General features: G+C 44.9%; 1 protein-coding gene across 7 annotated transcripts in view; it reads left to right on the top strand.

Moving 5' to 3' along the window:
• LOC146081108 (sodium channel protein type 5 subunit alpha-like) overlaps positions 1 to 26,765 on the top strand; it is a 388,187-nt gene that overhangs the window by 233,074 nt on the left and 128,348 nt on the right. For all 7 annotated transcript variants that reach the window (XM_083189076.1, XM_083189080.1, XM_083189078.1 and 4 more), the window contains exon 13: positions 13,316 to 13,451. In XM_083189076.1, the coding sequence (XP_083045202.1) occupies positions 13,316 to 13,451 (136 nt within the window). The remainder of the gene's footprint in view (positions 1 to 13,315; positions 13,452 to 26,765) is intronic.

The following is a 26,765-nucleotide window of genomic DNA, read 5'->3' as shown; positions in this document are numbered from 1 at the left end:
GTGATCTGTTTTTGGTCTGTGCTGCCGAACTGTGAATAGTGCACGCAATTGAATGCAGAACGAGTGCAGAATGAAAAAATTACTTGTGTTGATCATGGGACATCTGAGATGATTAGATGACTAGACTCGCAAATTATCCTTAATATGCACAGATCTGTAAAAAAGTACAGTATTGAGATCCCTGCTACCCTTTGCTTTATAAAGTGTTTTCAGGAAATATGGAGTTTTAGTGAATGATCGGGTAAGGTGAAGGGTTGGGTCAAACATTACTTTGGCTGCCAATGACCTCTTCCTACTCCTGCACTACAGATTCGTCCTCATACATTTTTGCAACAGTAGCACCAGACAGCCCCTCTTGGCAGGCCAGGTTGTGTGAGAACCTTCTAACGTTCAACATGTTTTTTAGCATTTTTTCCCCAAAAAAATGCTTCTTAGTCCCAAAGCAATGCTAATGGGACGCATGATGATCATGTACGAAGGTAACCCCTTCTATACTGACCAACAGACCAGAGTGGGGTGTGGCTGTGCAACTTTATACGCATGAGGCAAATACACTGGCACATTATGAACTGCATTGCATGCACTCCAGTTTTGTGAGGGACCGTTACACTTTAAACAACAAATTACAGAAGCAAGGAAGAATCTTTTCTAGGCAGAAGAAGATTGTAAAACACTTCTCACCTTTGTAATAGTGAGAATACTAACCCCACATCTCATTTTCTGCTCCGCATTATTTGTCTGCCAGAGTCACTGTTATACCACTGCTTATTTATGTTTCATTATTTGTTGTTATCTTCTTCTGAGTTCTTTCCTTCTGCTGGCTTTTGGGCCTGTACCCACAGGCTATTTTGCATCTGCCTGTTGTTCGTTGTCCGATGATGCAAATAGAACACCCTTTCCTTACTCATTGTAGTTATTCTGAACACGGGGAGGACTGTGGGTGCAGCTTGCTGTATTTGGAGTCAGTTCATCGCTGCACATTGATGGACACATTCCTTACACTGATTACTTGCTCGCTATTTTGATGATAGCAAAGTAGTTTACCACAGTTTAATTGAAAGCCGCCTAGGAGTATATGCACCGATGTGATTGAGAAGCTTTGCTGTCCCTAACTTGCTGAGTTATTTGTATAGTCTTATATAATGTAGGGACCTATTTCTGAAATCATTTGTGGAAAAGCCATTGAAAACACAAATTTTCACATAAATATCGCATATTCCTTGACTATCTATGGGGAAACACCAGGGCCAGATTATGGGCGGTGGGGGCCCTGGACAACAAAATTGTGGGCTCCCCTCCCCCCAGTCCGAGACGGAGGCAGGTGGTACCTTGGCAACGTGGGGTCCAGGCAGCGGGGATCCGTGCAGCGCCATAGCAGGCAGCGGGTGAGGGGGGGGTTTGTTCCCTGCGGCGGATGGGCAGTCAGCGGCGGGGTCCCTGCGGCATATGGTAACTCAGCCAATAAATGGCCGGCCAGTCTTTTCAAAATATGGTTTTGCAGTCGGCAGCCACTTCCCACGCTGCCAATACCGCTACTAGTTTCCATCTGCTGCAGAGACCCTGCCGCTGACTTCACATCCGCCGCAGGGACCCTGCCAGTGGCTTCCCATCCACCGCAGGGACCCCACCACTGACTGCCTAGCCACCACAGGGACCCTCTGCCCGCCCGCGTTGCCCAACCCCACTGCTTGCCACCCACTTGCCACCACAGCAGCAGTGCCAGTGTGGGGACCCCTGATGTGTGGGGGCCCAAGGTTAATCCGGCCCTGCGAACCACAGAAGGAAATGAGATATATCTGCTGCTACCCACATTTCCTTTAGTGACTGCCTATGTATCTAAGTTAATGCCATCTTCAGATAGCATTAGCCACTAAAGCCTATGGGTTACTTGTTGCAGATTTCTTTGGAAGACATCTGCTTGCACAGGGGCTGGACATCGAAACTAGCCACTGGGGGCCAAAACAGAATATTTTTAGGGCCCTGCTTCCACCAGTGATAAATATACCCCTTAGAAACCTGGAAGCATGGGGTGGTGGGAGGCAATGACCTGTTCTCTAGGCTGTGAGTATACGCAGCCTACCAAAGCAAACAGGTCTGAATGAGACCCTTTTTTTCATGCATGATCTTTTCTAAAATATTTCCTCTGTGCTTGCCTAGTAAAGCGGTGGCTGATTGCATACACAAGTGCCTGTCTCTCTGGCATATGTGCCACGCTGGCTTAGAATGGCAGATATTTCTCCTCCTACGAAGAGTAATGTTTAAGCAAAACAAATGCATAATGCAAGTCTCCCCCTGCCACCTGCTTTCCTCTGGTGTGAAGCTTGCAGACTGAGCTTCCAAGGAAACATATGCTGCACCAGCCATACAAGCATCTAGCCGGGGCTTTGCAGGGGAGCCAATAAACCCCTGTATAATGCAAAGTGGTACATGCCACATACAAGTGCAAACTGTTAAACATTTGGCATGATTAAGTGGAAGCTGAAATATAGTTTAACATATGTCAGGTAAAAAAAATAATTTCTCTCTTTCCTATTGCATGTGCTATAGGGGGAATTCAGACCTGATCGCTGCTCTGCTAAATTGCAATGTCTTGCAATCCGGTATACGCTGCCCTGTGCAAACCCGTGAATTGTTTATCATGGCTTGCGAAAATTAGGTAGATCGGCGAATAGCTGCAGAATCATTAGTAAGCCGCTCACCATTGAATGATTTCTCCAGGGTGTGCAGTCAGTGGTTAGCTCAGGACTTACTCATCAGCTGCGATAGAAGCCGGATTGGGGCCAAGGCTGACACATGCCTTCCCCTCAAATGCCTGGGCGCACCTGCGTTTTCCCTGACACTCCAAGAAAACAGCTGTTTATCACCCCAAATGCCGGCTTTCTGTCAAGCAACTTGTGTCTGACTAGCAATCAAAAAAGAAGAATGATATTACTGCAGGATGCCTCGCATATGCGCACTGAGATCCCTATGCATGCTTAGTCTATCGATAATCACCAAGCCTGCAAACTCTCATGCGATCAGGTCTGAATAACCCCCATAGACATCTGCAGCCCTGTTTGCCCCCCTTCGCCGGCCACTGCATTCTTAATGACCGCATATGCTCTAACATAAACGTGATAAGAGCTGTCCCTTGCGATGTGGCGCTGGTGCTGGACTTCCGGGTCACAGGGCATGCTGGGAGGGATACGTGACGGATCCCTCCACAGCGCTGCAGTGAGAAGCCTATAAGCTTTTGCTGGTAATTCCCTCCGCAGCGGTGACACTGCGGAGGGGGCACGGAGCATACAGAAATGCGGTAAAAACCCAGATAACGGGGGTTTTACCGCATTTCTGTTTTAGAGAATCTCCACCTGGGTCTTAGCTATACCTAACAATGCATTGTTTAAAGATATCCTTCGTATCACAATACAAATGTTTAGAACATATTTGCCTACCCTCCTGCATTCTGCAGGAGACTCCCTGAAATAACAACATCTCCCTCTCTCCCTCATTAGTCTTCCAATTTCCCTCATTTCCCCTAGCCCACATTACACTGTTACATTTTGGGGGGGGGGGAAAGGAATGAGAGACAGATACATTTACATTAAATCATCAGTGCCATTTCCCAGCACTTTATATAGTTCTTACTAACTGCTTTGGCGCTCATCTACATTTGGATATAAGTCATTTTGGTACTTATGTATTAGCAGGGCGCCCGGCTACGCTACGCTGACAATGTACCTTAGGCTAAGTTGTCAGCGTAGTGTAGCCGGGCGCCCTGCTAATATGCTGCTCTGGTCCCTATGGCGTCATGGCCGGGGTCCCAGTGAGGAGTGGCTCAGCGTCCGGCGGTTGGTGTCTGGCGGCCGGGCTGGGGCTTAGGGTGATGTTATGCATGCCGGAGCTGTTCGGGACAGGGCTGAGCTGGGACGGGGTGCCGGCACTGAAGAGCGGGCGGCATGGCTTGAGCGGCCAATGTACGTAATTCAGCGTTCTGCCACTGGGGGAGCATCACATGGTTTCCCTGCTCCCCCAGCGGCACTACGCTAATTGCGTACATTGCTGCCGCCGGGAGTGTCATGGAGGACGCGAGTGCGGCCCGGAGGAGGGGAACGTTGGCGCCAGGGACACCGTTAACTACAAGTGACATGGAGGAGCCGAGTGCCGGAGGAGGGGAACGCTTTTGCCGGGGACATTGTTGAGGGTAAGTATAATGCACTACACACACACCCACTAACACAATCATATCCCCACTATCCACATCATACCCCCAGTATCTACGTGGGCGTGGAGTTAATTTTATAAAGTGTGGTGAGCGCAGCGAGCCACCGAGCCTGAAGCGTGTTGAGCGCAGCGAGCCCCACGAGGGGACAAATATGATTTAGAACCACAACCAAAACCAGAATCACCCGCTTTGTGCTGCCAGTATGTATTAATCACAGACAGGGTCTGGTCTCTGATATAAACCCGTCCCTGTAATGTGTAATGTAAAGTTATTGCTGTGTGTGTGTGTGTGTGTGTGTGGTCATCAGACCACATTTTTCGTGATCATCTCCCGAGAAATGTAACAGATTTTTTATTACATTAGTTATCGGGGGCCAAGCTCTTAGAAATAGCATCCTCCATTAGGTTGACACAGCAAAGGTTGACATGCACTAGGTTGACCACTGAAGGTCAACATGCGAGCCATGCGATGGGATGTGGTACTTTTTGATGGTGTCCATTTAGACTATGTCCACATTTGGGACAAAACAGGAAAAACCTGTGTTGACCCTTTGACTGTCGACCTAGCCATTGTCAAACTAATGCTTGTGTCGACATTAGGCATGTCGAACTAAGTTATGTCGACCCAATGCAGGTCTACCTAATGTAGGTTGACCCAATGAGCCATACCCAAGTCGTCTTCTATTATGACCAAAGCGGAACATCTCAGCAGGTATCTTCCTTATATGATGCTGTCCCACCCGAGATACATTCAGGGTATACTGGGAATAATCCTCTCCCAATTTTACTTATCAGGGACCGTACTACACATTTTCTCTGTTTAATATCAACCTAAAAATATTGTATTTTATTTCTTTAATATAGTTTATAAAACGCACAGTTAGTGGTACAACAGCCGTCTGCGCATCGTCATACATAATATATTTGTGTTGTCTATTATTTTAGCCTTTCTATTTGCAGCAAGGATCAATACATTGATCAGAGAGTGTATGGAACATGGAACACGGGCCGATGTATCATTTCCCGCATTATTACCTGATAAGCACAAATTCTTACCATAACATATTGCAGCAATAAGAGATGATTTATCAGGGCATGTACCAATCATCTCTTACAGGGACTCAGGCTTTAGTATCATTCCGTGCTTGTGAGGAGAAAAAAGTCAAGTGATACCTGTCACTGCGGGGGCTGGATAATGACTCAATGCAGAACAAACTGTGCCGTCACTGGCACAAGGGTGAGATCCAGGATGTTGATCTACTCATCCTAGAACTCACTGACATTCGGGAGAAATTCAGCATGGTGTCCATTTTCCTTGTGATTCCCCTACTGCACATTTGCGAAACTCCAGGAAAATTGGAGGGCGGGCATTTTTTTCTCCATCTGCTGTGGTAGATGCTGAACTACACAGTGGTGAGGACTGGCTGCAGGGTAATGGCTGCATGGTATGCGGTGTGGGCCCCCCTGTACATGAGGGGTCTGTGTACACTGCACACTGAACCCATTCTAAATAGGCCACTGGTTGTGGGTCTGACAGTAATTCAGCTTTGTTTTTAAAGTGAAAATGTCACTTGCAACCCCCTACCAGTTTAGTCCCGACAAGCAATATAAACATTTGCTAATTTATTTTACATTGGCCAAAATGCACTTTAAAATGTTTCTAGGTAAATAATAAGAGCGGAAAATGAAAATGAGTAAAACGTCCAGGGTTGGAGTGGTCCACAGGGGCAAAGGGAAACTCCCGGTGGGCCCCACTGCCTGGAGGCCCCACCTCTTCCTCTGGGAATCAGGTTCCACATTATAATGTATGTACTAGCAGTATTTACTATATATATTTAGCAAAGGGCACAGGCCATGCATTCTTTAAAGGTTAGCCAAGGCTCTTAGCATGGTGCCCTACTGCTGCATTCTTCTGTCGGACCCTAAATGCCACAGTCTGACACTGAAAACTTCACAATTTATTTAATAATAATAATAATAATAATAATAATAGGAAACATAGAAACATAGAATTTGACAGCAGATAAGAACCACTTGGCCCATCTAGTCTGCTCCGTTTTTAAACATGTTACCTCAAACTATATTTGATGCTTATTTCTTTGTAAGGATATCAATATGCCTATCTCAAGCATGTTTAATTTGCTCTACTGTATTTGCCTCTACCACCTCTGATGGGAGGCTATTCCACTTATCTACTACTCTTTCTGTGAAGTTATTCTTCCTCAAATTTCCCCTGAATCTTCCTCACATACAGTATGAACCAGAACATCTCGAGGAGCCAGATGTCCACCTAGCATCATTACAACGTGGTTCATCCCAAGGGATAAAGATATGCTTCTCAGTCCTTAAATCTCATTTAAATAAACTTATGCCCCTTTCAGACCGCACTTTTAAAACGGTAAATTGCCGTTTTTTTACCGTTTTAAAACGGTAATGTGTGCGGTCTGAAAGGTCCAGTCCCACCTAACCGGTTAGAAAATGCCGTTTTTTCTAACCGGTTAAAATGCAGGGTCCTACCCGTTTCTGAACCGGTATTTTAGCGCAAAAATCGGCTCAGAAACGGTATTTAGGACCCAGCCAATGAGCTGGGTCCTAAATTCAGCACAGTGAATACTTAATGAGCGCTCATTAAGTATTCACAGCACTGGAGCCCCCCCGCGCGCGTGTCGACACCCCCCGCGCGCGTGTCGACGCCCCCCGCGCGTGTCGACGGCCCCCCCGCGTGTCGACCCCCCCCGCGCGTGTCGGCGCCCCCCCCCCCCCCCCCCCCCCCCCCGTGTCGACTTACCCCGTGCAGGTATCTCCGTTGTGGTTCCAGGCACTGCAGCTCAGTATGCTCGGAAAGCACTTATGAAAAAAGTGTCTTTCAGAAAATGGCTGCCCCCCATACGGAAGACAGTTTTTTTAAACAGGGTTTCCTATGGGGCAGCCATTTTCTGGAAGACACTTTTTTCATAAGTGCTTTCCGAGCATACTGAGCTGCAGTCCACAACGGAGGTACCTGCACGGGGTAAGTCGACACGGGGGGGGGGGCGCCGACACGCGGGGTGGGGTGGGGGGGGGCGTCGACACGCGCGGGGGGCGTCGACATGCGCGGGGGGCGTCGACATGCGCGGGGGGCGTCGACATGCTCTCGGTCGACACGCGAGGTGGGGGGGGGAGCTGCACGGAGGGGAGGGCTGAAGGCTGCACTGGCTTTGACCCTGTATTTGGAAAGTTTCCAAAAACGGGTCTGCCAGTGTCAAAAAATCGGCACTTAAACGGTAATATACCGTTTAAGTGCTGCGGTGTGAAAGGGGTTTTATCTGGCAGACCCGTTTTTGGAAACGTTTCCAAATACAGGGTCAAAGCCAGTTAATGCGGTCTGAAAGCAGCATGAGTCCTACATGTGCAGAAGAAGTATTTGTTAAATTATAGGCAGAAAAAGCGAATGCACTATGGGTCTGTCACCTACTGTACACAATTACAATTTGTAAATGGAGCCACTGTTTATTAGGGTGCAGTCTATCATTTTGCAAAAAACAGTTATATTACGGACATGAGGTAATTAGTGAGTGGGTAGTGGAGTGGAGTGTGCTTGTCTTTTCACGGTACTTATTTCCTAGCACGGCGCCCATCTCATTGATTGTATGCCTTAATTTTAAGGTACTTAAGGCATACAATCAACGCGATGGACCCGATTTTTTAATCTCATGGATCTTATGCATCCATAAGATGCATGAGATCCATGAGATCCATGAGATAAAAAGTCGTGAGCCCCCAATAACCATTGTTAACGCCACCAGCACTATCAACGCCAACCCGAAGCGTGGCGAGCGCAGCAAGCCCGCGAGGGGCGGCGGTACGAGTCCTCCGACCTTTTCATACCCCCACTATCCACGTCGGCGTGGAGTTGAGTTATATAGTGTGGCGAGCACAGCGAGCCACCAAGCCCGAAGCGTGGCGAGCGGACACGGACTACGTCACATGTATTCCGTGTCCGCTCGCCACGCTTCGGGCTCGGTGGCTCGCTGCGTTCGCCACACTATATAAAATCAACTCCACGCCGACGTGGATAGTGGGGGTATGAAAAGGTTGGAGGACGCGTACCGCCGCCCCTCGCGGGCTTGCTGCGCTCGCCACGCTTCGGGTTGGCGTCAATAGTGGGGTGGTGTTAACAATGGGGGGGGGGGCATTTCACCCATGAGGGGGGTTAGCAATTAAAATTGGGGTTTTGGGGGCTTTTTACATTGATTCCAATGTAAAATTCTCGTCGATTGCATCATCTCATGCATCTTATGCCGCACAAACACATAAGATGCATGAGATGCTTGAGATATCAGCCCCACACATACAATCTAGATCGTGGGCGCCGTGCTAGGAAATAAGTACCCTTTTCACACTTAAGAGCGCCTTCATCTTCAGCCATACTATACTTGTTGCTATAATGATGTGGGTTCACATCACATCGTAAGCCTAAATCACCCAGTCTGGTGGCATCTTGGAGGCTACGCTGCTGGGAGTCCAGGAGAACTTACCAAAATTCAGCAGAGAAAGCAACTACAGGATCGTCATCAGTCCTAGTTTGCTCCATGTAGGCAGAGAGCGGTATAGTAATGCAGTGCATAGCATTGCTGTCTCATAGCATTAAAGCCTATGCCTTGCCTTGCCTGTAATCACATGGGCTGATGATTAAGTTGGCAATGTCTGTGCATCTGTTTTGTGTGCCTGTTCTAAGGAAATTAGATTGTATGCTCCCCTGTAACAGCCTGAATAATAATTATCTGATTAGTATATTTATTTGTACACTGTTGTGTAATATGTTGGCTCTTTATTTTTATTATCATTTGTGTGTAAGGTTCCACAATGGTTCTGTAGTGCCATACAAGGAGAATAAAATAAACATGTTACACAAGTATACTTCACATAAATACATAACTACATTGTGCAGTGTTATGTAGAGAACGGGAGAATGCTCTGCTCTCACTAGTTTACCATTTAGGGGGATACGAGTGGACACAATGGAGTGATTCAATTGTTTTGTGGGAACCCACCGGCATGCCCACAAAATGTGCCCATACCCCCCCCCCCCATTGGGAGCGTATGCCCCGTTTGTATCGGGTTAGCCACCCAAAGTGACTCAACCTGTCTATACGTCTTTCTTTGGCCCACAGTACAGACTTTTCATACATTTTTTTCTTGAAGGTGCGCACATCTCTACAAGGTGAGCTCATTCATGCAGAGCTGTTGACCAGAGCACATATCTAGAAGGTGAGCTCATTCATGCAGAGCTGTTGACCAGAGCAGATCTCTAGAAGGTGAGCTCATTCATGCAGAGCTGTTGACCAGAGCACATCTCTAGAAGGTGTACTCACTCATGCGGAGCTGTTGACCAGAGCACATCTCTAGAAGGTGCGCTCATTCATGCAGAGCTGTTGACCAGAGCACATCTCTAGAAGGTGCGCTCATTCATGCAGAGCTGTTGACCAGAGCACATCTCTAGAAGGTGAGCTCATTCATACAGAGCTGTTGACCAGAGCACATCTCTAGAAGGTACGCTGATTCATGCAGAGCTGTTGACCAGAGCACATCTCTAGAAGGTGCGCTCATTCATGCAGCGCTGTTGACCAGAGCACATCTCTAGAAGGTACGCTCATTCATGCAGAGCTGTTGACCAGAGCACATCTCTAGATGGTGAGCTCATTCATGCAGAGCTGTTGACCAGAGCACATCTCTAGATGGTGAGCTCATTCATGCAGAGCTGTTGACCAGAGCACATCTCTAGGTGAGAACGCCTCATGAACAATCTCTGACTGTATCAAATATATTGCTTTTCTATTTTGACTAAGACAGCAAAATTCACCAGGAATATCTCCTGGATCTACAAAAACTGTTCATCTGGTCAACTAAGACCATATGAAGCTGTTCATATTATTCTTTTAACCTAATTAAGGTATGGCCATATATGAAGATTGAGAGGTCTCATTTACTAACTTACTGTCCAATTAAAAGACTTGAAGTGACATTGCACATAAGAACACTATTTCCCGCGCAGTTGGTCTATTCAACCAACCAATAGCAGAAGAAGAAAATAGACATTATCTGCATTTTCCCTGATATGAAAATAAGGTTAATTATTTTGAACTTCAATCCGTGCTTCAGGCACCTCAATTTTGCAAGGACCCATTAACCACCTTATTGTGAATACATTCTTCTTGTGAAAGCTATCCAAAATAATTCTTGTTATTCGCAAACCCCTGATGAAGTCCCGGGAAGGGGAAAAATGCATTGGGTATTCTCGTTTGCTATTTCCAAGTATCTGAAGTTTCTCAATGAACTTCATAACAATCCGAAAAACTGCTACCATTGGGGCAGATGTATTAAGCCTCAACAATAAATGATAAGGGTGATAAGGAGAGATAAATGTCCAGCCAATCAGCTCCTTACTGACTTTTTTCAAACACAGCCTGTAACATGGCAGTCAGCAGGTGATTGGCTGGACAGTTAACTCTCCTTATCACCCTTGCATTTAGCTCTTGTTAAAGCTTAATACATCTGCCCCATTGTTAGAAATAAGAGACTTTTTCATAAACATTTGAAATTGAGTTACTTTATTTCATATGCTTTAGAAAAACATTATAAGGCTTTATTGGTCTTATTGTAAAGATCAACACAAGGGCACCATCTTACAACTGCACTCCATATCTATCTATCTATCTATCTATCTATCTATCTATCTATCTAACTATTTCTCACCAAAATCTCAAAATTAGTATTAGCCGTCTATAAACATCCATTTGTGCCACATGCTGGATAATAGCCTCAAATAGATAATACTCCAATTTATAATTGGCCAACAATACCACGAGAAGAGGAGTAAAGTCTCACACATATATCAAAGTCTTCCTGTGATGTATAGTGCACTGCAAATAGGGCATATTCAACATACCCTATTCTCACTATACATCACAGCGAGACCTTGAGAATGTGGTGACAGATTCTATATTGATTTTGAGCACATTCCCAGGAGTGTCATTGGTATTTTATGATTGTATTGTTTTGTTTCAAATACATTTATATGCGCTCTCTTAATAAAGTCAACATACTACTTGACATTTTATTGGTATATTGGCATAGCAGCACCACCCACTACCATCTTTGTGTATTTTCTGTGAGAGAAGTCACAACCCTCTCAGCAGTTGGGTAGCAGCTATGTACTGTACATCTAGCCTATTGGGACATTTTTCTTGTTTACAGTATTTCTTTTGTTTTTCCAATATGCACACAGTTAACCAGTGTTTTTTTTTTACTAAGCCAGTGGTTCCCAAACTGTGTGCCTAGGCACCCTGGGGTGCCTCAGGACACTTGCAGGGTTGGTGGACCAAGATCAATTCATATTATTTATGGTCAATGTACCAGGCAAAACCAGTGCTAGTGGCTGCCAATCATAATATATGTGGACAAACACAAGCAAATCCTGTCCCTCACCACATAACTGTGTCGTATAAACACAATGCACTCAATTTTATATTTTTTTCTGAATTTCTCGATAAGAAGCATTTGGCCTAGGGGGTGCCGTGAAAATATTTTGATGCTCTAGGGCGCCATGGGAACCACTGTACTAAGCATACATCCGAGTCGCACCATGCATGCACCCTGATTGCACAGCACAGAGTCTGACAATTATAATGGGCATTTCTGGGAAGTAATGGGGGTAGTGAATCTAACATAGGCTCACACAAGATGCCACTTCCCATAGTAAGTTTTGATGGTACTGTATGCCTAAATATGCACTCTCGTGAAAAGGCACTGGCATAAGGCTCTGCATGTGGGTGACCGCATTCTTAATAATCGCATATGCACTAACATATGATATTATTATCGCAAAGTATAGCTCTTGCAGGCAGGGCTGCCATCAGAAATTGTGGGGCCCAGGACTGACAAAATAGGCAGAGCCCCCTTTCACCTTCTTGAACCTGTGGTTGCCTTTTGAGTTCTCCGGTGTCGGCAGCAATGGCCGCACTACTCAACATTGCTTCAATGGAAATGTGAATTTTGTTAATGACAATTTTTACTTGATAGTCTTCAGTCCTGGGCCCCCTTTCTGTCTTGGCCCGGGGCTGGAGTCCCTGCAGACCCCCCTTAATGGCTGCCCTGCTTGCAGGAACTGTCCTTTGCGATGCGGCTCCGGCGCTAGACTTCCGGGTCTGAGACCTGGGAGTTCCTTTGCACATGTGCAGTGATGGCGCCGACCGTGTGGCAATCTGGAAAGGGATCTGTGACGGATCCCTCACACAGCTCTGCGGAGAGAAGTCCATAGGCTTCTATAGGGTATGGCTAGCTACCCTATAGACCACCCCCAAACACAGGCTTGCAGGATTTTATAACAGGATGGCCTCACGGATGCGTGCTACGATCCGTACGCATGTGCAGTCTGAGGACCTCTGAATTCACATCTGTACAGCTATGCAATCAGGTCTGAATCACCTCCAAAGTATTCAAAATATATATATAATATATAATAAATGCACTTATAGCTGTCAAAGAGAATGCATCTGCCTTGTGTAGTTAACACAATCTTGTAATGGTATTAAAATCTGATCAATTAAAAATGTGTTCTATTTTATTCCAAATAGCGTTTTCACAAATCAAAGGTCTCATTTAACTTTCATTGTATTTTAAAAAGTGAATAAGACATTTAATGGCTTTGTCTATGTTCTATGCTAGCAGTCTTTCCAATTGCTTCTGTTATCTGATTCCTAGAAATAACCAGCCTGGTATCCCCTGAATTCTATATCACACTTGAAAGCTCTCCGCGCAGGTTTGAGTGGACTGATAAGCTGTGTGACGTTTGGAATTTTTTACGTGGAAGTTGAGTTCTTGGAAATTCTTACGCATTTTGACAGGAACCTGAAGTTTACCCTGTATTTTGTGGGGAGAGACTTCTTCATAAACACTAGACACTACTCTTACTTCAGCTTGTGGCGTGTAAATCAGGAGAGTCCAAAAAATACATCACCAACAATATAGAGTAGATAGAAATAAAATAATGCCAATGTGCTAACTATTGTTTTTAATTATTAGCTGGTGTTTCGGGAGCAATGGATACTTAATTTGCTATTTTATTCAATAGATGTCTCCCTCGGACCTTGAAATGAGCAAGATGCAGCTGCTGATGCCTCATCGCCTCTCTGTGGAATACATGGACCTGCCATTTCAGCGGCAGCGGGCGGTTAGTGCTGTCAGTGTACTGACCAATGCCATGGAAGGTAAACATCTGTCTAACTGCCATATTTCTGAAAGTATTCTGGGGTTCAATATCAAATAATATGAACTTGCTTGTTTTGTTTTTCTTGGACATGCTTATGATATTTTTCAGTAAAAATGTGCAGGAAATAATAATAATAATAATAATAATAATAATAATAATAATAGTGTATTAAATAATCAAAGCAATAGACACTTAAGGCACACCTCCCAACTTTTCAGATAAGGAGCGAGGGACAGGTGAATTCCTGAAATGAGGGGGCATGGCTTAGTGGTGAGGGGGCGTGGCCTAAAAACAGTCTTTACTGCAAGGCCACGCCCCAATTTTTGCCGCTGTGGGGGCCTGACCAGCTGCTCTGTAAGCTGCTGGCCAGCCCCCAGCCTCACAGCATCTATGCACCAGATGACAGAGGGGACTCCCAATTGCCCCCCACCCCCCCACCGTGGGACACTGCCAGCCCCAGGACGTGGGAATGTCCCAAAAAAACAGGACATTCCCACAGAAAGCGGGACAGTTGGGAGGTTTGCTTAAGGCACAGAATTGCAATGTTTAGATTAAATTTAAAAGCTTCGTGCACACTAAGCAATATTTTAAATTATATCGTATTTTTGCCCTTCTGAGCGATATAGCTTGTAATATTGTCTAGTGTGTACACTCAGTATCATTAACGATGCATACTCCCATGGATCGTTAATGAGATCATAGTTTTGGCTATGTAGGTGATGACTGCATGTATGGAGCGGGGCAGGATGTGACAGCGCTGAACGATATTGTTAGCTTTTGTTCAAGGGAATCTTTGAACAATGACCCTGGAATGTTTTTTTCAAATCTAGACAAGCATGTATTACTACTCCACATAGTCAATACACTGGGAAATCATTGGTTGTGGTTTCTACCTTCATTAAGCTGGGTACACACTAGATCAGTGATTTTCAACCTTTTCGATTTGCGGCACAACAAACAAGATTTTAAAATTGCAAGGACACAACACCACCCACACAGAAAACACATTGGCCTCCACACGAAAGAAATGAACACATTGGTCCCTATATGAAAAATCAATTCCACTGACCGTATCCACCGTCTCCCCAGACCATGCACAGTATCATCAGACTTTCCCAAAAATCTTGCTATGTGTTCACTTTTTCACCACTAAAGTACGTATTCTTTGAGCAGCAGCACTGATAGCCTAGGAGGCTTAAAAGTCTTTCAAGATTTCTCAGCAGCGACATTTTTCAAACGTAGGTCTTTTGCACCTATTACAACCACGCTCAGAGCTCACGAGATCCAATATTGTGGGGGCTTTCCTGTGATGCTCATCATTTCATATGAGGACTCCTCGTACAACATCTCCTATCTGGACACTGGGATTAAACTGCTTCTGGATTGGGACATTACAGTAAAACAACCTCAAGCGCCGAAAACAAAAATTGGTTCCCTGGAAAGAATAGTCAAATTCAAGAAGAAATGGAGAACATTCTTCACTTCATGTCTATACAATTGGTAATGATGGTATGCAGGCCATTATGTTCTCATTATCATGGTGGGAATAATTACACGAAAAGATGAAGTTTCTTTCTATCCTATATACAACACTGTTCATACAGATGTAGCGCCGCTCATGCTTGCATGGGCTGGCGATAGAATCTCCAGTCCCTGCCTGCCGCCAGGCACTGTCAGCCGTCGGAAGGGGGCGCGTGCGCATAAGACGCTTGCGCGCCCTGATCCAACGGAGCTCCCCATCGGTCCCCGCCGCCATGCACCCCCCCTCCTTAACCCTGCCCGTCTCCCTTAAGCAGAGACGGGCAGGGTCCCGCAGCTCAGCCGCTGACTAACTTGGACGCTTGTGCGTGTGAGACGCTCGCATGTCTCAGTCTAATGGAGTCCCTCTCCTCCAGCGTTCGCCAGCGTGCACGTTCTGGCGAGCACCGGCAATGAAAGACAGGGGACTCCATCTGTATGTGTAGGTATTGCTTTCCAGTTAAAGTTAAGTGTACTCTTTACCTAGAACGGTGCCCACGATTTGGATCTTGGGCATCGCAAGGTAAAAATTTGCGTCGATGCGACCAAAAAATCGCATGCGATGCGACCGACGTGATTACTGCGATTTTACATAGGAAACAATGTTAAATGGCCCAATTGACCTGATTTTACATAGGGAACAATGTTAAATGGCCCACAGACCCCAAATAGCCACCCTGAAGTGTGAAATGCCCCCCCCCAATTGTTAACGCCACCCCACGATCAACGTCAACCCGAAGCGTGGCGAGCCCGCGAGGGGCGGCGGTACGCGTCCTCCGACCTTTTCATACCCCACTATCCACGTTGGTGTGGAGTTGAGAATAGAAAGTGTGGCGAGCACAGCGAGCCACCAAACCCGAAGCGTGGCGAGCGCACGCGGATACCTTCACAGGTATCCGCGTCCCCTCGCGGGCTTCACAGGTATCCGCGTCCCCTCGCGGGGCTCGCTGTGCTCGCCACGCTTCAGGCTCGGTGGCTCGCTGCGCTCGCCACACTTTCTATTCTCAACTACACGCCGACGTGGATAGTGGGGGTATGAAAAGGTCGGAGGACGCGTACCGCCGCCCCTCGTGGGCTCGCTGCGCTCGCCACGCTTCGGGTTCACGTTGATCGTGGGGTGGTGTTAACAATTGGGGGGGCCATTTCTCACTTCAGGGTGGCTATTTGGGGTCTGTGGCCCATTTAACATTGTTCCCTATGTAAAATCGGGTCAATTGGGCCATTTAACATTGTTTTCTATGTAAAATCGCGGTAATCGCGTCGGTCGCATCGCATGCGATTTTTTGGCCTCATGCGATGCGACCGACGCGATTTACATTTTAACATGTATTTCTATGTAAAATCGCGGGCATCGCATCGGTCGCATCGCATGCCATTATAGAGGCATGCGATGTACATGCGATGCCCGCGATGGGCGCCGTTCTAGGTAAAGAGTACCAAGTTAAGATTATAGGATGTTAATATTAGATTTGTTGCCCTCTTACCCAAGTTGAAGTGCTTGGGTAAGAGGACAACATTAGTCATCTCCAGTTCCTAACATACACTTTGACTAATACAACGTTCATTATTATCTTTTTTTTTAAAGTTTTTATATTCGTTGATACCATTTATGTTATATGTGATTTGTCTGATAACACTTTAGTTTTATATGGGTGGCGGTGCTAGGCGACATAAAACCATTTCCGAATTTTCTATACTACTGCATAACTGTCCCTTTCCCTGCAGTAGTCATACAGATCCAATATACCAGACATTTTGGTTTCTTACCCCCCTACAATACCTTTTACACCTTATTCACGATCGCCACTCAATTTTTTTCCCATACCCTGTCATCAAGATTTAAAGCAATGTTTGCAATGACAGTATTTTGCATATTCATTGCTCCAATGTATTTCTCTTACTATTTAATCTTCTTCTATTGCTATATAATGCCTAAAGTCCTATCTTTAAATGTAAAAGGGCTGAACTCCCCCCAATAAACGCAGACTAGCCTTATTGTTTTCTATACGCAAAAAGCTGATGTGGTGGCTTTGCTAGAAACCCATTTCCACTCCTCTATATAACCAGGAGGATATTTCGCTAATGGTCCTTTCAAATGTAATGGAGTGCCATTTATTTGGTAACTATGTAAATTTTGTGTCCTATTCCCAAATAGCTGACACAAATGGAATGTATTTATTTCTGAAGGGACTATTAGATGATAAGCTGGTAACCGTGGTTTGTTTGTACTCTCCTAATTCCAATCAAATACCATTTTTACGTAAACTATGACTTTTAATTCAGGAGTCTTCTATGTGATCTTTGGCAATGATGGGGTAATTAGCCTTTGGTGATATCTAAACTAGTGCTGGACCCTAAGCTTGACAAATCTACCAAGACTACCCCTCTGAAGCATCCTCCTCCTACAGCCTCCTCATTAGCATTCTGAAAATCCCCTTTCAAGGCCCTTTAACCCCTTCCTGACGCAGCATGTTTTTGCCTTCCTGACAGAGCCCTTTTTTTCAAATCTGACATGTATCACTTAAGTGGGGATAACTTTTTTTTGCTTTTACTTATCCCAGTGATTTTGAGATTGTTTTCTCGTGACACATTGTACTTCAAGTTAGTGGTAAATTTGGGTCGATTTTTTGTGAAAAATACCAAAATGTCGTAAAAAATGGAAAATTTAGCAATTTTCAAAATGTTAAATTTTCTGCTTGTGAGACAAATAATCATACCACTCAAAATAGTTAATAACTAACATAGACCATATGTCTACTTTATGTTTCCATCATTATTTCAACGTCCTTTTAATTTTTTTGGACACTAGGAGGCTTAAAATATGAATAGCAAATTCTCAAATTTTCAAGAAAATTTCAAACACTGATTTTTTTAGGGACCAGTTCAGTTCTGATGTGACTTTGAGGGACTTGTATGTGAGACACCCCCATAAATGATGCCATTTCAAAAACTGCACCCCTCACAGTATTCAAAACAGCATTTTGGAAGTTTGTTAACCCTTTAGGTGTTTCACAGGAATTAAAACAAAGTGTAGGTGAAATTTCAAAATTTCATTTTTTTTGCAGATTTGCAATTTTAATACATTTTTCTAAGGAACACAGTAGATTTTACTAGAGAAATGTGACTAAAAATTGATTCCCCCAATTCTTTTGTTTTCATAAATATCCTATATGTGGCCCTAGTGTGCACGTTGACCAAACCACAGGCTTCATAATAGAAGGAGCACCTACTTGATTTTGGAGCCTCCTTTTTATGAGATTATTTTTTAGGCCCCATGTAGGTTTCTAGGCCCCATAAGATGCTAAAAGTTAGGAACCCCCCCCACAGGTGACCCCATTTTGCAAACTACACCCCTCAGGGAATTCATCTAGGGGTATAGTGTACATTTCAAACCCCCAGGGGTTTTACCAATTGTGGTACAACTGGGCAGTGAAAATTAAAAATTAATTTTTTTACACAAAAATGCAGTTCTGGCTCCAAATTTTTCATTTTCACAAGGAATGAAGGAGACAAAGCACCCCAAAATCTGTGCCCCAATTTCTCCCGAGTACGGCAATGCCTCACATGTGACCAAAAAATACCATTTGGGTGCATGGCAGGACTCAGAAGGGAAGGAGTGATTTTTGGATTTTGCAGCTCAGATTCTGGTGGAATGTTGGTGGGTGCTATGTCGCATTAGCAAGACCCCCGAAGCACCAATACAGTGGAACCCCCCCACAAGTGACCCCATTTTGCAAACTACACCCCTCAGGGAATTCATCTAGGGGTATAGTGTACATTTCAAACCCCCAGGGGTTTCACCAATTGTGGTACAACTGGGCAGTGAAAATGAAAAATTATTTTTTTTACACAAAATTGCAGTTCTGGCTCCAAATTTTTCATTTTCACAAGGAATGAAGGAGACAAAGCACCCCAAAATCTGTGCCCCAATTTCTCCCGAGTACGGCAATGCCTCACATGTGACCAAAAAATACCATTTGGGTGCATGGCAGGACTCAGAAGGGACGGAGTGATTTTTGGATTTTGCAGCTCAAATTCTGGTGGAATGTTGGTGGGTGCTATGTCGCATTAGCAAGACCCCCGAAGCACCAATACAGTGGAAACCCCCCACAATTGACCCCATTTTGCAAACTACACCCCTCAGGGAATTCATCTAGGGGTATAGTGTACATTTCAAACCCCCAGGGGTTTCACCAATTGTGGTACAACTGGGCAGTGAAAATGAAAAATTAAATTTTTTACACAAAAATGCAGTTCTGGCTCAAAATTTTTCATTTTCACAAGGAATGAAGGAGACAAACACAGCAAAATCTGTGCCCCAATTTGGATTTTGCAGCACAGATTCTGGTGAAATGAATGGTGGGTGCTATGTGGCATTAGCAAGACCCCCGAAGCACGGTGAAATGATGAACCTAATAATCCATAGATGTGTGGTATATTTTAAAACACTCCTTTATACATAGGCCGGGTTTGTCGGGGCAAGTTTCACAGTGGAAAATAGTATCCTTTCTTATTCCCTTTTTATAGCAAACTTTGCACCTTTTTTGTGTCCTGCCCTTTCTTGCAGTGGAGGGGATTTCGTTAGGAAAATGCTGCCCTGGTACAATACGGGGGCCAGTACTAGAAGTACTGGGGCCCTCTGCCTGCTGGTTCCCAAATATTAGGCCCTTTATGACTTCCTCTTGAAAGTGCATAAATGTCCCCCTCTGGCTGGTAGAACGGAATAGCACGTAAGCGTTATACAGTGCCATCTGGATGATATACACGGCCAGCTTCTTGTACCAGATTTTTGTTTTCCGCAGGGGACTGTACGGCTTCAGTACCTGATCTGAAAGATCCACTCCGCCCATGTACTTATTGTAATCTAGGATACAATTAGGTTTTGAGGTGTGGGTACTGGTACCTCGTACAGGGATGGAGGTGGTACTGTCTCCATGAATTGTTGTCAGTATAAGGACATCCCTCTTGTCCTTATATTTGACCAACAACATATTTTCGGTAGATTGTGCCCTGCTTTCACCCCTTCTCAGTACTTGGGCAATGTGCGTTTTTGGTAGGCCTCTTTGGTTCTTGCGCACAGTACCGCAAGCTGCTGTACCTCTTGAACCAAGGGCCTTAAACAGGGGGATGCTAGTGTAAAAGTTATCCACATAGAGGTGATAACCTTTATCCAGGAAGGGGTGCACTAAATCCCAGACAATTTTTCCACTAACACCTACGAGGGAGGGGGGGCATTCTGGCGGTTCAATTCTTGAATCCTTCCCTTCTTATACCCTAAACCTGTGGGTGTACCCTGAGGTGCTTTCACACAGTTTATACATTTTTATGCCATACCTTGCCCTCTTACTGGGAAGGTACTGGCGGAATTTAACCCTTCCTTTAAAATGTATAAGGGACTCGTCGATACAAATACAGTTTTCAGGGATGTACATCTCTGCAAATTTGGCACTGAAATGATCAATGACCGGCCTGACTTTGAATAGCCGGTCAAAGGTGGGATCATCTCTGGGTGGGCACTGTGCATTATCGGTGTAATGTAAAAATTTAAGGATTGTCTCAAAACGAGTCCGAGTCATGGCCATACGGTAAAATGGGGTGCTGTACAGAACATCTGTACTCCAATATTGCCTAATTTCTGGCTTTTTTACTATGCCCATATGTAACACCAGACCCCAAAACGTCATCATCTCTACTGCATCTACAGGGGTCCACCTAGCAAATGATGACGTGGGGTTTTGAGCAATAAACTGCTGGGCATATAAATTACTTTGGTCCACCATTAAATTTATAAAATCATCAGAGAAAAATAATTTGAAAAAGTCAATTTCTCTAAAACCTGTTGAATCAAATTGGATTCCTGGGATGGCCAAAAACTCAGGAACATGGGGCTCAAAATTGTCTGGTGGTGGGGTCCATACGGGATCAATCGTTTGGGGGGGTCTCAGCTGCTCAACGGGGGCGTCTTTGAGGGGTCCCTCATCACTAGAGGAGGAAGAGGAGCTTAAGACGAATCCTTCAAATTCCCCGCTTGCATCACTGGCTGTGTCAGAGTCAGAGGCAAGCATGGCATATGCCTCCTCCGCTGAATACATTCTTCTGGATGACTGGGATGACATTTGGGATGCCATTTTTATTTTTGTGTTTCTGTAAGTGTAATGTTTCAACACGTGTATAGTGTAGGGGGGGTACAAACTTTATTTCAACACGGGGGGTATGTAGTGTGTAGTGTGTATGTAGTGCAGAAAAAAAAAATACTTTATACAGGAATTTGATCCCAATAAAAAAAAAAAAAATTGAAGGGGTTAAAAAAAAAAAAAGGTCCTGCGCCAAAAATTGAGCACAGATGTTGGTCAGTAACGTCCGTCACTGAACAGCGCTCAAAGGCAACAGGACACCCACAAAAGCAACGTGGGTGTAAAAACAATAAAAAAATAAATAAACCACAGCACTCTCCAAAAAAAAACAATTTAAAAAAACTGCAGAAAAAAAATTATATCAACCCTGTGCCTAAAATTCTGTTCAGTGATGTACGTCACTGATCAGCGGCCACAGGACACCCACATAAGCAACGTGGGTGTAATAAACCACAGCACTCTCCAAAAAAAAAAACAATTTAAAAAAACTGCAGAAAAAAAAATTATATCAACCCTGTGCCAAAAATGCTGTTCAGTGATGTACGTCACTGATCAGCGGCCACAGGACACCCACAAATTGTGGTACAACTGGGCAGTGAAAATGAAAAATTATTTTTTTTACACAAAAATGCAGTTCTGGCTCCAAATTTTTCATTTTCACAAGGAATGAAGGAGACAAAGCACCCCAAAATCTGTGCCCCAATTTCTCCCGAGTACGGCAATGCCTCACATGTGACCAAAAAATACCATTTGGGTGCATGGCAGGACTCAGAAGGGACGGAGTGATTTTTGGATTTTGCAGCTCAGATTCTGGTGGAATGTTGGTGGGTGCTATGTCGCATTAGCAAGACCCCCGAAGCACCAATACAGTGGAAACCCCCACAAGTGACCCCATTTTGCAAACTACACCCCTCAGGGAATTCATCTAGGGGTATAGTGTACATTTCAAACCCCCAGGGGTTTCACCAATTGTGGTACAACTGGGTAGTGAAAATGAAAAATTAAATTTTTTACACAAAAATGCAGTTCTGGCTCAAAATTTTTCATTTTCACAAGGAATGAAGGAGACAAACACAGCAAAATCTGTGCCCCAATTTGGATTTTGCAGCACAGATTCTGGTGGAATGAATGGTGGGTGCTATGTGGCATTAGCAAGACCCCCGAAGCACGGTGAAATGATGAACCTAATAATCCATAGATGTGTGGTATATTTTAAAACACTCCTTTATACATAGGCCGGGTTTGTCGGGGCAAGTTTCACAGTGGAAAATAGTATCCTTTCTTATTCCCTTTTTATAGCAAACTTTGCACCTTTTTTGTGTCCTGCCCTTTCTTGCAGTGGAGGGGATTTCGTTAGGAAAATGCTGCCCTGGTACAATACGGGGGCCAGTACTAGAAGTACTGGGGCCCTCTGCCTGCTGGTTCCCAAATATTAGGCCCTTTATGACTTCCTCTTGAAAGTGCATAAATGTCCCCCTCTGGCTGGTAGAACGGAATAGCACGTAAGCGTTATACAGTGCCATCTGGATGACCTGTTGAATCAAATTGGATTCCTGGGATGGCCAAAAACTCAGGAACCTGGGGCTCAAAATTGTCTGGTGGTGGGGTCCATACGGGATCAATCGTTTGGGGGGGTCTCAGCTGCTCTACGGGGGCGTCTTTGAGGGGGTCCCTCATCACTAGAGGAGGAAGAGGAGCTTAAGACGAATCCTTCAAATTCCCCGCTTGCATCATTGGCTGCGTCAGAGTCAGAGGCAAGCATGGCATATGCCTCCTCCGCTGAATACATTCTTCTGGATGACTGGGATGACATTTGGGATGCCATTTTTATTTTTGTGTTTCTGTAAGTGTAATGTTTCAACACGTGTATAGTGTAGGGGGGGTACAAACTTTATTTCAACACGGGGGGTATGTAGTGTGTAGTGTGTATGTAGTGCAGAAAAAAAAAATACTTTATACAGGAATTTGATCCCAATTAAAAAAAAAAAAATTGAAGGGGTTAAAAAAAAAAAAAGGTCCTGCGCCAAAAATTGAGCACAGATGTTGGTCAGTAACGTCCGTCACTGAACAGCGCTCAAAGGCAACAGGACACCCACAAAAGCAACGTGGGTGTAAAAACAATAAAAAAATAAATAAACCACAGCACTCTCCAAAAAAAAAACAATTTAAAAAAACTGCAGAAAAAAAATTATATCAACCCTGTGCCTAAAATTCTGTTCAGTGATGTACATCACTGATCAGCGGCCACAGGACACCCACAAAAGCAACGTGGGTGTAATAAACCACAGCACTCTCCAAAAAAAAAACAATTTAAAAAAACTGCAGAAAAAAAATTATATCAACCCTGTGCCTAAAATTCTGTTCAGTGATGTACGTCACTGATCAGCGGCCACAGGACACCCACAAAAGCAACGTGGGTGTAATAAACCACAGCACTCTCCAAAAAAAAAACAATTTAAAAAAACTGCAGAAAAAAAATTATATCAACCCTGTGCCAAAAATGCTGTTCAGTGATGTACGTCACTGATCAGCGGCCACAGGACACCCACAAAAGCAACGTGGGTGTAAAAACAAAACCCCACTGCACTCTCCAAAAAAAAAAAAACTGCAGATCCGTGATGCAGTGATGCAACACTGATTAGCAGTGAGGGGCAGCAGGCACACAACTGTGGGTGCAACCTGACAGGGTATATATATAAAAAAAAAAACCCTGGACCCCCAAAAAGTTGCTGATCTAAATTAATTTAAACTGATCAGCACAAAAGGGGGGGCAGCAGGGGGGCAGCAGTCAGTTGCACAGGCAGCACAACCTTTGGTGCAACTGACAGGTATATATATATAAAAAAAAAAAAAAAAGTTGCTGATCAGCACAGATATACTGATCAGCACAAAAGGGGTGCAGCAGACACAAAATATAGCACTCTCTATCACTCTCTGTCACTCTCTGTCACTATCTGTCACTATCTCTCACGATCTGTGACTCTATGACACTGCAGCAGCAGCACACAGGAAGTCACAAGATCCAGGAAGCATCCAGCTGCTGGCAGCACGCTACCAGCGGTGATCAGGTAAGTATCAGGCAAGGATCAGGTCAGTATATCACGACAGATTGGCCGGTGACCGCTCTGCATGCAATTCCAGACCGGAATGGCGTCTGCAGCGCAGTCACCGTTAGTTTAAATGACGCGCCTTGGCTGTGATTGGTCCGTCGGTCCGACAGACCAATCACAGCCTTGGGGGCAGGTGGGGTGAGGTGTGGTCATCACCGGTGACCCCCTCATGCCCTCTCACACCCGACGGTCATTGACACCTGTGTTACGGAGCGTCTGATTCGCCGGTAACACAGGAAAACGCTGAGACTGGCTGTTCACATTGAACAGCCAATCACAGCGATCGCCGACGGGGGGGAGGCATCGCCGCCCCCCCTGGGCATGCAGGGACATGTCTGCTGTCAGGGACAGCAGACATGTTTAAACTGTCACCGCGTCTATAGACGCGGGGACAATTTAAAGTCATGACGTATATATGCGTCATGTGTCGGGAAGTACATCCCGGCCATGACGTATATATACGTCAAATGTCGGGAAGGGGTTAAAAAAAACACTCAAACACATAGCCAGTTGCAAAAAAATATTTATGGCACAGACTCAATCTGCACTAAATAACCTTGGTCAAAAATTCTATTTATTTGGTAAAATGCTCAACCGTAATCTAAGGATTCAGGAGGCTAAAAATAGAATCAAACATATATTATTTTAACAAGGACAAGATAATAAACCCCCGTGATATAGCAAACCAATTTGCTGAGTACTACTCAAAATTATACAACCTCTCCCTTGACCCTGACATGTTTCAGCGGGTGTGGTATGGGACTCCGACAGTCGGGATCCCGACAGTCATTATCCCGACATCGGGATCCCGACTGCCCGGAGTCAGACAGCATGGCGAGCGCAAAAAAGCCCCTTGCGGGCACGGTGGCTCGCTACGCGAGCCACCTATTCTATTCTCCCTCTATGGGGGTCGTGGACCCCCACGAGGGAAAATAGCGGGTGTCCATCGGGAACCCGGCTGTCGGCATTTTGACAGTTGGGATCCCGACGTCGGGTAAATGACTGTTGGGATCCCGACTGTCGGGAACCCGTCCAGCACCCGTTTCAGCATGCTAGTTTTTCTATTTCCTCATTCCATAATAAAATCCATCTGCATACTCTATCCTCAGATCAACTGTCAGAATTGAATGCACCCTGGACCCCATGTGAGATTATGGCTGCTGTTAAATTCTTACGTCATGGAGGTAAAGCCTCCGATCCTGATAGATTCATTACAAGTTTTATTTAACATTCGGTGAAACTTTAACACCATACTTATCTGAGCTGTTTAAGACAATGGGCCAGATTCTCTAAGCTTCAAAAGTGATAAAATGGATAGTGATAACCAGCCAGCCAATCAGCTCCTACCTGCCATGTCACATGAAAAATGTTAGGTAGGAGCTGATTGGCTGGCTTAGAGAATCTGGCCCCATAGCTTCTCTTGGTGATGTTCCCACGGACGTTTTTGGAAGCAACAATAGTAATGCTTCCCAAACCAGGAAACTACCAATCCATAGCCTTACTCAACTGCAACAGCAAACTTTATGCTAAATTAAAAGCTACACACATCAATTTGATCCTGCTTCTACTGATACACCCGGACCAAACAGGTTTTGTCCTGAAAAGATAAACATCCGATAATACTCGCAGGGTTTTTAATTTAATTGATTCCTTAGATACAAACCAGAGCCATCTCCTATTGTCCCTTGACAAATAAAGGCATTTGATCGATTAAATCAGTCATACATACAGAGATCTTTATTCCGATTTGGCTTCAGAGATCGCAAAGTGACATCTATTTTAGCATTATACAGCTCCCCTTTGGCTGGGTGACAGCCGGGGGTTCATGTTTTTGGGGGCATACTGGAAGGGCGTTATCTTCTGCCATTTTCACAACTACAAAAAAAATTCTTCTACCACAATCTGAACTCCTCCACTATTATCAAATTGAACACTAGTGGAAATCAATCCCCAAACAGAATGTATCACAGATACAATTTCCCAAAAAAGGTTTCACACAAATATCGCAATTCAACTCTAAAGGACATATATCATATTGGCAAAAGACTTCAATAGGTTTTGTGGTTATTCACAAGTCCAACGCTCAAAAGAAATGGGATTCAGGCTTAGGACGTTTTTCTGTTCCACAAGACAAGGTGCGAAATTCACAGCTTTGTGTGTGGTTTAAACGCTGCCCGCCACTCGCATGAATGGCTTACGTCCCCTCGCTCGCTGAGTTCCCCGCAGGCATGTGAATGAATGTTCAGTATAAACATCCGTTTGCAGCCTTGCATGCGGGGAGGAAATCAATCGATGGTCGCTGACTATCTAATGATTTTTACAGTGCTCGCAGATGTAAGACACCTCTCTGGTGACTTACATCTGCGAGCACCCTGTGCGGGTAGCGGGCAGTCAGCTGACAGCACCCGCATCACTGGCGCATTTACATGGGAATGCCTATGAAACGCTAGGCATTCCCATGGGTGCAACCCATCGCCGGCACCCCACTCCCCCGCCCGCACCACCCCACGCTCGCACCAAGCGGCTGCACATGTGCCTACATATGTAGCG

Source organism: Crinia signifera, chromosome 5, assembly GCF_055691185.1.
Source record: "Crinia signifera chromosome 5, ASM5569118v1, whole genome shotgun sequence".
NCBI classification, from domain to species: domain Eukaryota; kingdom Metazoa; phylum Chordata; class Amphibia; order Anura; family Myobatrachidae; genus Crinia; species Crinia signifera.
The sequence above is the reverse complement of the archived record's forward strand: the minus strand, read 5'-3'. Positions and strand labels throughout refer to the sequence as shown.